Source organism: Pyxicephalus adspersus, chromosome 11, assembly GCF_032062135.1.
Source record: "Pyxicephalus adspersus chromosome 11, UCB_Pads_2.0, whole genome shotgun sequence".
Classification (NCBI taxonomy): Eukaryota; Metazoa; Chordata; class Amphibia; order Anura; family Pyxicephalidae; genus Pyxicephalus; species Pyxicephalus adspersus.
In genome coordinates this window covers 57,906,726-57,922,403 of record NC_092868.1, presented here as the reverse complement: position 1 = coordinate 57,922,403, position 15,678 = coordinate 57,906,726, and the positions used below count along the sequence as shown (strand labels likewise).

The window sequence follows — 15,678 nt, the reverse complement described above, 5'->3', positions numbered from 1 at the left end:
ATTGGTGACAACGTTATTTAAATAATTACCACAACAATGAGGAATTCACGCATATGGGGAGTCACGTGACGTGCCGGTGAGGTCACGTGACGCGATTCTTCTGAGGGCCCCCCTTATAAGAAGATAGTGCCTAGATTTCGGTGATTATGAGGACACGTGGAGCAAATTTCTGCGGTCTCAGTTTTGGGGCGCTCAGTGCCCCCCCCCAAGGTCTCCCCAGTTATTGTAGTCCTCAGCCCCGCCCCTCTTTCTTATTGGCTCCCTGAATCTACCCGCGGTAGGCCTAAGCCCCGCCCCTAAAAAGTCACTTCCGGCCGCACACAAGGGAAAAGATGGCGGCGCCCTGTAATTCGGAGCTTCCGTCCGAGGCTTCGTCTTGTCTGAAAATCCCGAAGAGCGAGCTTTTATCGCCGGCCTCCCCTGGTCTGAGTGATGGGCAGCGCTCCTTGTCTAACCCGTCCACCCCGAGCCGCTCTTCTCCGCTAACCGCCGGTGTGACAGGCGGCCCAGCCCCCACCGTCTCCTTCTCCACCGCCTGCCGCGGCATGTCTTGGACACCCGCCGAAACCAACGCTCTCATCGCCGTGTGGGGCAACGAGAGGTTGGTGGAGGCCCGGTACCAGCAACTGGAGGGAGCCGGCACCATCTTCGGCACCAAAGCCCCGGGGCCCGCCATGTACGACCGGGTGTCCCGGGCCCTGGCTGAGCTGGGCTACGAGAGGACACCCAGCCAATGCCGCGAGAGAATGAAGGTACCCCTATAGTACCCCTCCCCCATAATGTACCCCTATTATACCACTATCCCATAACATGGCCCTATAACACCCCTCCCCCATAATGTACCCCCAGTGTGTACTTGAGAGGATGAAGGTACCCCTCCCCTATAATGTACCCCTACCCCATATTATACCCCCGTGTGTACTGTGAGGGGATGAATACACGCCTATAGTACCCCTGTTTTACTCCTGGTCCATCAATGGCCCCCAGTCAGTACTATGAATAGGTGAAGATACCCTTTACAACCCCTGGAGTCCCCTTTTCTACCCACTGCTCTATCAAATGCCCCCAGTTGGTACTCTAAGAGGGTAAAGCTACCCTTCAGTATCCTTGTATTACCCCTATACTACCCTTGTGCCATCATATGCCCCCTGGTCAGTACTGTGAAGGTGAAGGTTCCCCCTCAGTACCCCTGCACTGCCCCTCCTCCATTACAGACCCCCGCCCAGTATTACAAGAGGTTGAAGGTACCCCAATGTCCCCCTCAGTACTCCTATAATCCCCCATCCATTGCTGCAAGAAGATAAGTTACCCCATACTACCCTTCTTTCATCATACACACCTCCTGCCATAAAAGGTTGAAGCCCAATTATTTACCCCTCCTACATCACAGATCCCCAGTCAGTGTGCGAGAGAACCCCTTCAGTACCCCTACACTACCTCCACCCCCATCACAGACCCCCAAGCAGCACAGAATAAGGATAAAGATACCCCAGTACTAACCCTTCTGCATCACAGGCCCCCCGCCACTTCTACAAATGGATACAGATACCCCAATAATACCCCTATACATCTTCTTTTCCATTGCAGATACCCCAGCAAGTGTGGCGAGAAGATAAAGGTTACTCACTGTACTTCTATAATACCCCTTCTCCATCACAGATACCCCAACCAGAGGAGGAGAGTGCCGAACACCACTCACATACTACCCCTTCTCTATCATAGACCCCCAGCCAGTACTGTAAGAAGATGAAGGTACCCATAATGTTCCCCTATACTACTTCTGTATTAAAGACCCCCAGCGTGGGAGGATGAAGATACCCCTACAATTTATCCCCATCCCAGACCCCATTCAGTGCCAAGGCAGGATGGTGGTACCCCTATAGTACCCCCTCTCTAATGCAATCCAACACAACAGGAGGATGAAGATACCCCATGTTACCCTTATAGTGTTCTTCCTCTGTTCGTAATAAGAAGATGTAGGTACCCCACTGGACTGGTATAGTACCCCTATCAGTGTTCAACCCAGGCATTTTTTTTAAGCCGGGTAGGAAGAATGTGTAGGCGGGTGGAAGCCCCTGTATTATACCCCAACTCTTCAGTAACCACCCAAAAACAGCCGGGTGGTGCGCCCGGCTAAAAGGGGCAGGGGAGAACACTGCCTATGCTGCTACTCCTCCATCACAGACCCCTATACAGTGCTAGGATAGGATGAAGGTACCCCTCTTCTAGCCCTTCTCCATCACAGACCCCTGGACAATAATGAAGGTGCCTCTGTACCTGTCCCCCCTCCATGCAACCCCCATCACAGACCCTAAACCAGGTGTCAAGAGGATGACGATACCCCCCAGTACCTCTGTAGTACCCTATCCTTCATCACAGACCCCCCCATTCAGTGCCATGATAGGATAAAGACACCACTATTTTAGCCCTCTTCCATCACAGACCCCTAAGCAATGATCAAGATACCTCTATACTACCCCACAGTACTCCTATAGTACCCCCAACCTGTACTACAAAAGCAAGAGGTTACCCCTATAATACTTCCTCCATACTACTCCTCTTTTTGAAAACCCACAAGATAAAGATCCCCTAATAGTACCCATGTAGAACTGCCTTCTATATCAGAGACCACCAGCAAATACTTGAGAGAAGTCCCCTCTTTTATCAGAGATTCCTGGCTAGTCATGTGGGCACCCCTTGGTATGAAGGTCCCCCTCCTTCATTTTAGACCCCTAGACATGGATGTGAGGATGAACGTACACCACAGTACCCCTGTAGTACCCATTTCTCCATTGGATACCCCAGCCAGTGATGAGGATATATGTACCCCATTGTATGAATCTGCCTCCCTTATCAGTGACCCTCAGCTAGTGATAGATGAAAGTACATCATGGTACCTCTATAGTACCCCCTCCACGACCAGTACTGCCATGCAATGCTGAAATAGTGCCCATTCCTCTATCAGAGACCCCACAGTTAGTGACATGAGAATGAAAGTACACCATGGTACCCCTATAATACCCCCTCCTTTACCCGCTCACAACCAGTGTTAAAGCATAAAGGTACCCCTTCCCTTTCCCTTCCTCCTCCCTCAATGCCCCCTTTTGCTGTGAGATGGTAAAACAGTTTTCATATTTCCCCTAAAGTACCCCTCCTCTATCAGAGACCCCCATCGCCATAGAATGACCCCCCATAGAACTCGAATAGTGACACTTCTCCATCAGAGACCCCAGCCAGTGCTTTGGGAGGATTGGGGTATCTGCATAGTATTCTAATAGCGCCCCCTACCATACTACCACCACCTCGGTGAGACCTCCTGACCAGTGCTGCAGGAGAATTTAGACACCCCTTAATACTGACCCTCAGCCATTGCCCCCATAGTACTTCTGTACAAGACCCTCAAGATCTTAAACCTTGCAAAGCATAAAGCTGCCCCCATAGTCCAGTATAATAACCCCTGCTTCCAACCCCATAAACATATTGGAAACCTCCACTGTAACCCCACATTGTGCCCCATCCATCAGAGACCCACATTAAGTGCCAAGTGAGGATAAATGTACCCCTATAGTATCATTCTTTATTCTACCCCTTTCTCCTATATGAATGAAAGTACCCCTCCACTTTTTTCTACCTCTCTGTGCAACCCCATTTATCATAACCTGTGTTCAACCCAAAAACCTGGGTGGGAAGAAATTTTAGGTGGGTATCAACCCCTGTATTGTGACCCAGCTCTTCAGTAACCACTCAAAAACAGCCGGGTGATTACTGAAAAGTCCTGGGTAGTGCGCCCAGCTAAAAGAGGCCGGGGAGAACACTGATAACCAACAGCCACTTCTATGGGATTATAAAGTTACCCCTACCAGTGTTCTCCCTGGCCCCTTTTAGCTGGGCACACTACCCAGCACTTTTCAGTAACCACTGGCTGTTTTTGGCTGGTTCCTGAGGAGTTGGGTCACAATACAGGGGCTGACACCCAGCTTATAAAAACATTTCTAGGGGTAACACTATAATGTATACAAGGTGCTGTTTATACTAATCCAATCAAAAAAATAACTTTGTATATTTGTCATAAAATCTGTCATTTGCTATATTTCACCTCTTTAGTACATGAGTAGAATATTAGGACTTTTCTCAAGCACGCTGCATTTCAGTGATGTATCCTAGACATCAGTGCACAAGTTTCCATATCAGTCACAGCGTAAGCTTTTGTCTGGTATTGTTCTATGCCCCATCTATTATGGAAGCTTCAATCTGATGGGTTCAGTCTGTTCTGACCAGTTGATGGGGATTTTCCTCTGGTAGCCAAATTCCCCTGCTATTTACAGGAGCTGTGCGGGGCGAGGTCAGAGGGCTATAATGAATGCTAAGAAAATGTTACTAATACTTCCACCTAGTACTTTCAGGTATAACCCTCTAAGGACAGCTTACATTAAAGCAAGAAAAAGCTGGAGTTTGTATGGTAAACAAAGTGATAAAGAATAACCGATTACATGTACATATAATAAAAAATGTGTTTTTTTCCCATTTTACACTTCATGGGATATAAGACCAATACTCTAAACATAACAATCCCTAAGTGAATGATAAGGATAATGTCTTCTAACCCAACGTATTTCATCGATAGGCTTCTTCAGGGGTTGTATTATTATTACGCTGTATTTATATAGCGCCAACGTATTACGCAGCGCTGTAGAAAGCCCATAGTCATGTCACTAGCTGTCCCTCAGAGGAGCTCACAATCTAATGTCCCTACCATAGTCATATGTCATTAATATAGTCTAAGGTCAGCTTTGGAGGGAAAGCCAATTAACCTAATTGCATGTATTTTTGAGATGTGGGAGAAAACCGGAGTAAACTCACGCAGACACAAGAAGAACGTGCAAACTCCATGCAAATAGTGTTTTGGCAGAAATTCATACCTGCGACCCAGCGCTGCATAGACCAGGGTGCTAACCACTGAGCCACAGTACTGCAAAGACTACCTAACAAATTACAGTAACACAATTCAAATATTGGTATGTAAAAATGCTATACATATGGAAGCCTATCGGCGAAACGCTTCACCATACAATACATTACCCCTATCATCCAATTAGGGATTGCTGTGTTTAGGTTATTGGTCTTATATCTCGTGAAGTGTAAAATGGGAAGGACCACGTTTATTTTATGCACATATTATCTGTTATCCTTTATAACTTTGTTTAAAATACAATTTTGAATTGCCGCAAAGAAACCCTAGAGGGCTATAAAGCCATATTCTGTGACTCAAAAGATGTATCTGGGAAGGGGCTGGATGTTCCTAAATTGTTTCCTTAGACGTAGGGATGAGCAAACCTACAGACAGCCACAAAATCAACAAGTTACCCCTCTAATATTTCCTACTGCCAAAGGGTAACGATCCTCCAATAGTGCCCCTGCATTGGTCATTACTATGGTCACATGAGCACATTTACAGACGTCGTGTATTTTCTGTCTTGCACACGGTCAGCCACGGTCAGTTTGTTGAGTAACAAGAATTGTATATTACAAAGCACAAGGGGGCGCTCTTTGTGTCTGGAGTAAAAGAAGTTTAATCTCTGGATAAGGAAGGGATTCTTTACTGTAAGGTCTGTGAAAAAGGGGGAATCGTCTCCCTCAGGAAGTAGTTTTAACAAGTTCTATGGATTGCTTTAAGAAAAAGCTGGATGATTTCTAGAAGCACAGAATATAACTGGGGACTAAATCTTTAAAGTAAAGATAACAGACTGCTGATCCAGGGAACATGTGATTGTCTCATGGGATCAGAACATTTTTATACCCTGTTGAAGCAAATTGTACCTGGGGTTTTTTTGCCTTCCACTGGGTCAACTATATCTATAGCGTTTTATCTGGGATATGTTTATTGCCCAACTTGATGGACAAACTAACTATGTAGTAATCAGAATAGAAAGTACTTGGCCTCTAATATTGGGTAGCCGGTGCACCACCCGGCACTTTTCAGTAACCAGTTTGGGTTCACAATACAGGGGCTGCCACCCACCTACAGCTTCTTCCCACCCAGCTTCTGGTTTGAACAATGAATGGTACCAACCTGAGCACACTTACTGTCTAACTTGATAGTAATAGTCACATACTGTCATTTACTACTAATAAAACACCATTACTAAATTTACTAAAATAAAAGATCAAATGATTTTGTTTCTCTGCATAAATCAAAGTTTGAAATCTTTGTTTCTTCAGACTCTCCGCAGATGCTACAGCCGTGTGAAAGAGCGAGGTGTTGGAAAGAGGAAAAGCAGCTACACATTTGAACAGCTGGAACGAGTGTTTGGTCAGGGCGGATGGGACACGCAGACATGCCAACCGGTGCTGATAAACAGCAGCGGATTGTACCAGGAGATGGAATCAGACGGCAGCACCATGGAGGATTATTCACAGGAGGATTGGGGCAACCACAGCCAAGACATCCAGGGCTTCCCGGGGGAGGAACTAGGTAAGATTCAAGTTTCTGTACATAGAATACTAAAATGCTGAATTTATGGGTCACCATATGTATATGCCTTGTTATACATTATTTTCTATGTCTGCCCAACATCAAGCTATATTAGAGACGTCCAATGGCAATATGGTCCCAAACCATGGCCATCCTGCCGTGTGACCTCACTAATCTGTTATTTATCAATTAATTGCCCTTGGATAGGGGCATAGAGTAGTCAACATAAAATGGTATAAAACATTCTCACACTTGCACAGGAGTAGAAAAGTCAAACATTTCATACTTGGCACCTGCGCCATACATCAATGCCGACGAGCTGCATACAGGACCAGAGCTGCAATGCGAAGTCTTCAGTGGAGGCAATGAGGCAGTGGAGGAGATTGGCAAGAGGCCCGAAGAGCCAGGTGAGACATTACCAGGTGATTCCCACTCCTAATTCTGGGGCTATGGTGGTCAGATGGTGCTGGCTTTCGCTTTATTTCACATGTTTCGGTGAAATGACTTCATGTAGTAAAGTCTCCCACAGCACAGTTAGGAATATGTCGGGGAGATTAACAATTTAGGGGGGGAGGGGTGATGAGTTCTGTTTTATCTGTTGAGTATCTGTTGAGAAATCTGTCAGACATCCATGATAAGATGGCTGACAGGCAGCATGCAGCCTTATCCAGGACTGAGGGAAACAAGTCAGGGGTGCACATTTAGATTTGAGTGTCATCAGCATACAGATGGTACTGTAAGCCAAAGGAGGATATGAGACTACCGAGAGAGGAGGTGTACAGAGAAAAGAGAACCGGTCCAAGGACTGACCCTTGGGGAACACCAACAGGGAGGAGAGTGGGAGAGAAGGAACCATCATTGAAAGAAACTTGAAAGGAGCGGTCAGACAGGTAGGAAGCAAACCAAGAGAGAGCAGTGTCACTGATACCAATGGAGCCATGATTTTTAATAAAAGGGGGTGATCAACAGTGTCAAAAGCAGAAGAAAGATCAAGGAAATGGAGGAGGGAAAAGTTGCCTTGAGACTTAGCTCTGATGAAGTCATTGGCCACTTTAGTAAGGGCTTTTTTAGTGGAATAGGCAACTCAAAAGCCAGACTGGAGATGGGTCATGAAGAGAGTTGGTGCTCAGGTAATCGGTGAGTCTTTTGTAGACAAGGCACTCAAGAAGTTTGGAAACATATGGGAGAAGCGAAATAGCAGGTGTGAGGATTTGGAGGGAGTCGATTGTTGAGAAGAGGCTGCGAGAGTTGGAAGCTTGAAGAGGATATGACAGCGGAGAAATAATTTTGCTTGGCAACAGTGAGTGTGATAAGCCGTAACATTTTTCTCATTGCAGCAGGATCCAGCAAAGTCTTTAACATATGGCCCTTCCTGGTAAATTCCCAAACTCGTTCAGTGCCTGTTAGTTCTCTTCTCTGACCCCTAAGTCATTACAAGACTCTGCATTGATGTAGGAATCAGATGGAGAAATTTTGGCACCTGGGTAGGGAGGCATTCAACAGTCCCAGAAGTGTCAAATGTGGAAGACTAAGCTGGATTTCTGTAGCGTAGGAAGACAGACATGTGGACTCCACAGGTTGGGTAAGTAATTTATTACAGTCTTTAATTGCAGGACACAATTATCTCTATTTCATGTGAGAAGTGACCGTTTCTTCTAATGAGTAGCTGTATGTGTTTGCCAATCTGTAGCAACCAGACATCTTTGCTCTGACTTTGCACTGCTTTGGTAAATGTGCATTACTGAGTCTCCTTTTTTCTATCGTTTTTTGTTTAGGACCTTGGGTAGTCCAGAAGCAGCAGCTGCCATGTCCCCCCAGTGAAGGTAATGAACTGTTGCTTCTGGTTTTTTTAAACCCCTCCCACCTCCATGACATGATTGGCGTCCAATCTCTGAACTTTTTCTGTTCAGTTCAGCAAAAAGATCTTCCTGCACACTGTCGTCATCCTTTATAAAGAGGATCTCCTATGGTGTGCATACCGCAGTGTAATGGAGCCAGTGATTTCCCTGGCCCCTTTTAGTTGGGCGCACCACCCAGCTATTTTTGGGTGGTTACTGATGAGTTGGCTCACAATACAGGGGCTGACACCTACCTACTATTTCTTCCCATCCAGCTTAAAAAAAATTCCACTTTCCATTTTAAATAGTGCCCACAAATTCTCATTACCCCCCATAGTTCAAATCCTTCTGAATACACCTAAATCCAAGACTAGGGAATATTTGGCAGTGTTCACCAATTCTCAGGAGCTCACTAGATCCTAACCCAAACATAAGGAGGAGTACACTGCAGATGGATTTTTGGCATGAAGTTGTCATCTCATTGGAACATTCAAAAAACTTACTGAATTGGCTGTAACTGATAACAAAATATATATTCAGGAGACTTTCTGGTCTGCACTGTTATGGTGTGAAAAAACTGCAGAGATTACTGTATGTTTGTTTTTTTTGTTTTTGTTTTTTTCTTTTAACAATTTTTTTTCTTCTCCTTTTTTCATTTAGAAGAAATTATTATTCCAAAGAGACCGCCAAAAGGTAGAGAACCTGCAGAAGATCTACAGTAAGTAGCTGTAATAATATCTAATAAGTATTGATGCAGAAGTCATCTAGCTCAGAGTCAATGGTAACGCCTTGCTTACCCTCTGCATCACCTCCTTGATCTTATTATTAGATAGTATTTATATAGCGCCAACATGTTACGCAGCACTGTACATTAAATAAGTGTGTTCTATAATGGGAAAATACTAACAGTCAACTAGGGTAAAATAAAATTTCACCATTCCTAGGAAAGAGCAGTCAATCATTTTATTAGAATAATAAAAAAAAATGGTTTCACCCTGGTCAGGGCAAGAAGCATCAAGGCCCATTGTGTTAGGCTGCACATTCAAAATGAACAGACTAATGCACCCCAATGCATTGTAGTAACGTGACATTACAAATCTGGTGTTATACAGAGGTAGGTAGTTGGAGGAAAGGTGGGTTAGGGTGTGTGGGGAATAGCAGTAAATAATGGGAAAGAAGCTGGGGAAGGGAGGGGTATAGGGAGTGAAAAGGGCTTGAGGTTTGCAAAATGTTGTGCTTAATATTCCATATTGAACATAGGATGGACTTTGTACAGCACTCCGTAATATGTGGGCACTATATAAAATGTAATAATAAAATAATAATTGCCAGTGAAAGTCCCCCCCTCTGTCAAGCTTTTTCCCCCCATGTTTCTTGTTCCAGCACCAGCAGTCTTTAGCAGAACCGCTGTCATGTCATTCAATCCATTTCTTATGAACCTAGCCTGTTGGAAGGGGGGGGAGTAATCATGCAGGTTGGACTGACAGTACTCAAGTGGTGCTCACACTTTATGAAGTCAGCTGATTGGTTAGATGACTGCAAAACAAGCGGGTATATGGGGGTTGTTGAATAGCCAGATTCATTGAAAATATTTGCCATCACCAAATCTCAAATAATCTCTTTATATTTTCCTCCGCAGGAAGAGAGACATACTGCAGACTATAATGCACATTTTGGAGTCCGTCCAGCTGAAGTGGGAGTTGTTTCAAAGCTGGACAGATTTTTCTAGATTGCACCTCTCTAACAAACTGGCGATATTCGGCATTGGTTACAACACAAGGTGGAAGGAGGATATACGGTACCATTATGCAGAGATAAGTTCCCAGGTGCCGCTGGGAAAACGACTACGTGAGTACTTCAATCCCGAAAAGCCAGAGGGCCGGGTGGTGATGACTCGAGTGCAGAAGATGAATTGGAAAAATGTTTATTACAAATTTTTAGAAATTACAATAAGTGAAGCTCGCTGTCTAGAACTGCACATGGAGACAGATTGGATTCCCATCGCTCACTCCAAGCCTATTGGAGGGGACATCGTTCAATACCTCTTGCCCGGCGGCATTCCGAAAAGCCCGGGTCTCTACGCCATCGGCTACGAGGAGTTGCGGAGTAAACCCGTTACCGACAACGCCGTGGTGGATTTAGTCAACGATGGGAATTGTGACAGTCCTTCTGATTCCGACCCGGTACCTCCAAAAATTAACTATTGCTATCTTGGCATCGCCGAAAGCATCACGTTGCAGCAGTGCTTGTTTTTTCACTTTCAGTCTACTGTCAAGAACCAGAGCAAGGAATGGGCCAGCATCAATGGATTCTTAGCGCAGAACTGCAAGGTGGAGCCAGGCGTCTCCCCAAAAACAATCTACATCAAGTTTGTTGAAGTGGAAAGAGATTTTCTCTCGGCGGGTTCTTTAGTAGAGTGCCTGGAAAAAGCCATTGGGTACCCATTAAAATTCAACAAGTGATTCTTGTCCTTTATAAGGACTTTGGGCTTCTACAGACACATATTGAATTTTCTGCCAGGGTGTCGGACTGTGAATGAATATTGTTTGTGACGGAGAAGCGGAGATTTGAACGTATCGCCCCCCTCCCCCTCTTTCTTATGTGTGAGGTGGAAGGGTGGGGAGGGGCTTTATAGTGTTTTTATAAAAGGATTTTATTGTAGAGCCCTGTTACCAGTTATTGTAAGTACATTCCACATTGGACATAGCTTATACTTTCATTTTCAAAGGAAATACTGTATTTTTTTTTTTCACGTTTCATTTTTACATATCTATTCGTGTGTCGGGGGTGGGGGGGGGTTACTAAAGTAACAAATGATGACGCACAGCCTCGCGGACATCCTCAGGTTTGCGTCGTGAACCGATTAGGTAAAATTGTACATAAGTTAGATAATCATTTTTTTTACCCATTAAGTGTTTTTACTATTTCCAGCCAGTGTTGCCTGCAAAGACTTTTTTTTTAATTTTTATCCTTCCCGTGATGTACTGTATTCACTTTTAGCCGTCTTGCCATATCCTTTTTATTTTTTAATCGTTGTGTTTTTTGGTAGTTGGCATTTCAAACGGCCCCTCGTTTAGATATTTCTTCAAACACAGAACCCTGACACGACCTGAATTGGTCGCGGTTATTAGTTACCCAGAAGCCAAATTTCTGTTGGCAGCTTTTATGAATTTGGAGTGTGCCACAAACTTTTCATTTTTTTATAGAAAAGCCCCAGAATATTTTTCAAGCTTGATCACACCTGTGTCTTCTCCATATCCCTGCGGCGTTTTATTTCTTGGATCTGGTAGTGGGACGCACTTCGGAATAGACCTTAAGGGCTCGTTCATGCTGTACAGTACATTATTGGTGCATAACATGTATGCTGTTGCAGGGTGCCACCAGGCTCTACTGCATGCTGCATTTCAACTCCCTTTCAGTCACCAAGTACCTTCTGTCCATTGGCACGTCACACCTTCCAGCTTTCACTCATGGACAAACCCTGCTGCTATTGTACCTCGCTGACCCCAATTTAGGCATCACCTTTCAACTTCTATGTAATTCTGTAGCCCAATTTGTTTTTAATGCACATCAATGCATCATATTCATGTAACTTACAGCCATTTTAGCTGGGCGCACCACCAGGCACTTTTCTGTAACCACCTGGCTGTTTTTGGATGGTTACAGAAGAGTTGGGTCACAATACAAGGGCTGCCACCCAACTACAGCTTCTTCCCACCCAGCTTCTGGGTTGGACACTGCATAGGAAAAGGGTAAATTGGATTTGTTCTTACGATGGAACTGCATTGGGCAGCCCTGTCCTGCTGGTGTGAATGAGCTTTTATGCAGAAAAAAATTTTAATGAAAGAAAAGATCTTCTGTCACCACCAACCCTGATCTGAAATCATCCTAGATAAGCCTGCCGACCCGTTCGTTATGGGCTGTTTTTAGTGTAGCCGGGGGCTGCAAAACAGACAATCCCCCCCCCCCCCTTTTTTTTTTTTCTTTTTATCCATGCTCTAATTTTTCTCTTATTTAATTTTCTTTTAATAAAGAGCAGAAGTAGGAAAGTAGAAGGTGCCATTTTTACTTCCCCCATTCAAGATAATTTGCAAAGTAACAATTATAAGTACAATTAAAGCTGGGCTCCAGTCATGGAGGGGGAGTAAAGTTGCTGCAGCCCTGAGGAAGAATCCAGGTTCAGGGGCTGCAGATCTGATTGCATTGTCGGTGCCAGCTCTCTGTCTTGAATTTTCATTTTGCACTAGTAATGCCCACTAGTTTCCTTTTGCAAAGAAGTATTAGAATTTATAAAAATGGATAGTTGTAGATAAAGTGGAAATAAGCCAGTTGTATTCACCCATTCTATTGCAGAGTGCTGCCGTCTTCCCCTAGATTTGATCTTTGACCATCTTGATTGGCAGAGTTGGGATGGCGTAAGCCCTGCATAGTGCATTTAATCCTGGCTTGCCGGGTTTCCTGACTGCTCACCACAATGCGGGATCGAATGTTGCTGTATGCACAGCGCTTGACAGTTCCCCTGAGCAATCAGGTATGTAGGAATGCCTAACGCAGAAGTTAATCACCTCTCCCTTTCCACAATAACGCCCTCTCTGCTTGAAAGACAAGCTTTAGTTCCTCTTTAATAGGTTATTTGTATTAAACCAGTGTTGCAGTACCTTTTCTTGGTCACAAGATGCCCTTAACCTTCTGCAGGACCTGCAAGTGCAAATGGTTTTAAAATGTGAGATTTTAGGTCAGTGGCACTAATTTGAATATAAACTCTGTCACCAGGAGGTATTATTATTTGATACGAGACCTGTAATGTCTCATCAAAAATAAATAAATAAATCCCTAGCTCCTGATGGCTTTGTGCATCGCAGTATTCTCCCAGTTTTGTTTTTAAGGTGGGTGGGAAGAAGAAGTAGGCAGGTGATGACCCAAACTTATCACTAACCACCCAAAAAGAGCCGTGTGGTTACTAAAAAGGGGCTGGAGAGAACACTGCAGGGCTGCTGTACATAGGGAAACTATTTGCCATAATCCGCTGCCCCAACAAGTTTGGTTTTGTTTTACATCATGATAGACCATGCAGCTTGGAGAAGAATCAGAGCGGTCCTCAGTGTTCAAACCAGAAATTTATTTAACCCCCCTGGCATTCTAATTCTGGCCTTTTTTTACGCAAAAAGCGTTTTGTTTTGTATGGAAATTTATTTTGCATTGTAGGTCTATAATTCGTAGGTGTAACTCACCGAAATATGTCCAATATTTAACAATAAACTTTAAATAAAACGGGTGCATAAAAATACTGAAAACTTTAATATAACTACAATAGCATGTATAAAATATATATTATATAAAGATTTCTTTGTATTGGATTCAATACAGCTATTTTGTATTCAATCCAATACAAAATTATTGGAATATCCCACCCTCACCAACATCACCGGGAACCCCCAGGGATCGTCTCTGCATTAGCTGGCTGAAGATCAGAAGAAGAGGATGCTGCCCAAGAATGAGATCCGTTGGGCAGGACGTCAGGGGACACAATGGGACAAGGTAAGTGGGTTTGTTTTTTAATTGTTTTTAGCTACTTAGAGTGTGGCTCGAGGTACCACTTTTTGAATGTTGTTTTTACCCCGAGCCACACTCAGAAACACCGCTAAGGAGGTTAAGCTGGGTGGGAAGAAATTGAAGGCCGCTGTCAGCCCCTGGATTGTGACCCAACTCTTCAGTAACCACCCAAAAACAGCCGGGTGATTAGTGAAAAGGGCCGGTCGGTGCGCCCAGCTAAGAGAGGTCAGGGAGAACACTGGGTCCCTGCTGTATCACATGACCTAAAAAAGAAAAGTTTAATAAAGAACATAAAATACCAGCCTTGCAAGCCTTAGGAGATTAAGTCAGTGCGTTTTTACTGATCTCGTATAAATAATTAGTTTGTGTGGCCCTGCATGAAGGGTTCACTTTAAGAAGAAACTGAAAAATCCATCATACAAAACAAAAACCTTTCATTATCCATTATTAGTTTTTTTGTTGCCTTTGAGCTAAATGTCTCCTAAATTCTTCAACCTTTGCTAATTGGCTATATAACCTTGAAAACTAAAACGAACATACGCTGGCACCAATGTCTCTCCGATTCTTGATTTATGCCACATTCAGTAATCTTCCCAGTTTCCTCCAACGATTTCTAAATGTTTTTTTATTATTATTTAGTAATTCATTTGTGGCAGCCCTGATTGCAGTATAGATGGGAGAATGCAGTCTGGTTCTCATTGTGTGCACCAAAACATGTCTATAAAAACAAATGCTTTGCTAATTAATTATTTTCTAAACCAGTGGTGCACTGGTTGTCACACTCTTTGTTTATTCTGTTATTTTATTAATGAAATTTTACAGGGAAACTCCATCCAAAACTAAGCTAGGGTCTGTCGATTGTGGGGTCTTTATTGCTGTGCCTCTTGGAATTGATGTCATTGAAATCTTCTTTCTAAAATTTGTTCTCCCTAAAATGCTCAGGAGGAGGTGCTAGACTAGAAGGAAAGTTATGCAGCAGAGATCTGGAAGAACCTGCGACATTTCCCCGACCTGGACGATGGGCAGCAATAAAGAACCCCGAAGTCACACCCGACGTGTTTTTGGGTGGAGTTTCATTCTAAGAATGGTCTTTGCAACGTCCAAAGTATTTCAGTGTATGAGGTAGCTGCTAATAGTTTTCCTTTATATCTCCCCCTTTTTATTATCCATGAGCGCAGTATACATTGTATATCTCCTTTTGTTCTGTCTGAGCTTCAGATGCTTTTTAATATGGCTTAATATGAAATAAAAGAACGTTACTATGGACAGAATGTTACATTGCCGAGTTTCCGTATGTTGCCCGCCTATCGCCGGGGCCGCAACAGTTCTCGTCATTGGCTTCACGGGTTGCTATGTAACCGAAACTTTCACTGTAAGAGCTAATGTATAAAATGTCATCCAAAATAAAGAGTGAACAACTTCTTATATGGAACAGGTTTGCAGCTTCCTCTGCTGGTGGTCTGAATTATTTGTATAGCTTGCTGTGATATCAATACACATAGGTAAGTGTTTGTGATATATAGGGGACCTGTCTGTCATTGCTGACTTTTTAATGAATGCATAAAACTGAATTCCATGAAACCTCAAAGGAGCTCACAATCTAATGTCCCTACCATTAATCATATGTCAATAACAGTCACAGATCATTTTTGTGGGTAAGCCAATTACCTAACTGCATGTTTTTGGAAGGTGGGAGGAAACAGACACAGGGAGAACATACACACTCCATGCAGGTAAGTGTCATGGCTGAGATTCAAACCTGGGACCCTGGGAGTGCTAACCATTGCACCACTAGGCGGTGAGTTCACGATTATT

At 43.9% G+C, this 15,678-nt stretch overlaps 1 protein-coding gene across 4 annotated transcripts; it reads left to right on the top strand.

Moving 5' to 3' along the window:
• Positions 1-323: 323 nt before the first annotated feature.
• MSANTD2 (Myb/SANT DNA binding domain containing 2) lies at positions 324-15,295 on the top strand. Of its 4 annotated transcripts, none has more exons than XM_072425714.1 (6): positions 324-752; positions 6,220-6,472; positions 6,733-6,879; positions 8,248-8,295; positions 8,971-9,028; positions 9,950-15,295. In XM_072425714.1, the coding sequence occupies exons 1-6, from the start codon at positions 333-335 to the stop codon at positions 10,770-10,772; spliced, it is 1,749 nt and encodes a 582-aa protein (XP_072281815.1). In that variant the 5' UTR covers positions 324-332; the 3' UTR covers positions 10,773-15,295. The 4 variants fall into 4 exon arrangements, with proteins under 4 accessions (XP_072281815.1, XP_072281816.1, XP_072281817.1 ...); XM_072425717.1 differs by lacking the exon at positions 324-752 and adding an exon at positions 1,626-1,752; XM_072425715.1 differs by lacking the exon at positions 6,733-6,879.
• The last annotated feature ends 383 nt before the right edge of the window (positions 15,296-15,678 follow it).